The following is an 841-nucleotide window of genomic DNA, read 5'->3' as shown; positions in this document are numbered from 1 at the left end:
GTCCATCCTCCCCTTCAGTTTTGCGCTCATCTCCTTTCCCTCTCGCAGGTTGAAGAAAGATTAGCTTCGGAGGATTCACCTCCAAACAAAACCCCCAAACCAGAAGCCTCTTCTTCAATCGATCCGTCCGGCTCCCCGATCTTCCTCGCCTACCCTCAATCCAATCTCCGCGACAGCGATAGCGGCAGCGGGCCCGCTCGCGACTTCCTCTCCTCCTCCTCCTGCTCCGAGGAGAAGGGAGGAGAAGATCATGCGGATCAGAAAGAACAAGAATGCGACACTGGCGACGAAGACGACGACGACGAGATCGAGCATCTGATGAATCTACTGGACGTAGAGGTGGACGTAGAGGGAGCGGGAGAGGCGGCGGAGAGCTGCAGAGAGTGCGAATTTTACGCGAAGGTGGGCGGGGTGAGGGGGCCCAAGTGCGAGAAGGAGAGGCAGAGGTTGGAGGGGTGGGTTGAGCATTTCTACCGAGGATGGAGGGGCGCGGGGCGGAGGGAGCCGGCCAGGCTGGCGCATCTGCTGCTGGCGAAGGGTGCGGCGGGATCGGGTTCCCGGAGACGGTGGAGGAGTTCTTGGAGCATGACCCGGTTCTTGCTACTACCGTACCGGCGGGAAGGGAGGGAGAATAATAATACCTGCCTTTGTTTGAATTGAATTATTATTGCAGGCTACATTTTAGCTTTTGAATGTCTAGAATTCGCTATTATATGGTAATACTATTATTATAAATAATGGTAAAAAGTGCAGGGTAAATACTACTAGTTACCTACTATCTAGCATATAGTAGCTGAACTTTTTATTCAGCCGTATTAATAATATCAACTCTGCTCGTTTG

The 841-nt window shown here is 52.7% G+C and overlaps 1 protein-coding gene across 1 annotated transcript in view; it reads left to right on the top strand.

The window, feature by feature from the left end:
* Positions 1-758, top strand: part of LOC109716175 — a 2,086-nt gene extending 1,328 nt beyond the window's left edge. The window contains exon 3 of the mRNA XM_020241499.1: positions 539-758. Within this exon, the coding sequence (XP_020097088.1) occupies positions 539-635 (97 nt within the window). The 3' untranslated portion in view covers positions 636-758. The remainder of the gene's footprint in view (positions 1-538) is intronic.

Source organism: Ananas comosus, linkage group 10, assembly GCF_001540865.1.
Source record: "Ananas comosus cultivar F153 linkage group 10, ASM154086v1, whole genome shotgun sequence".
Lineage (NCBI taxonomy): Eukaryota > Viridiplantae > Streptophyta > Magnoliopsida > Poales > Bromeliaceae > Ananas > Ananas comosus.
The sequence above is the reverse complement of the archived record's forward strand: the minus strand, read 5'-3'. Positions and strand labels throughout refer to the sequence as shown.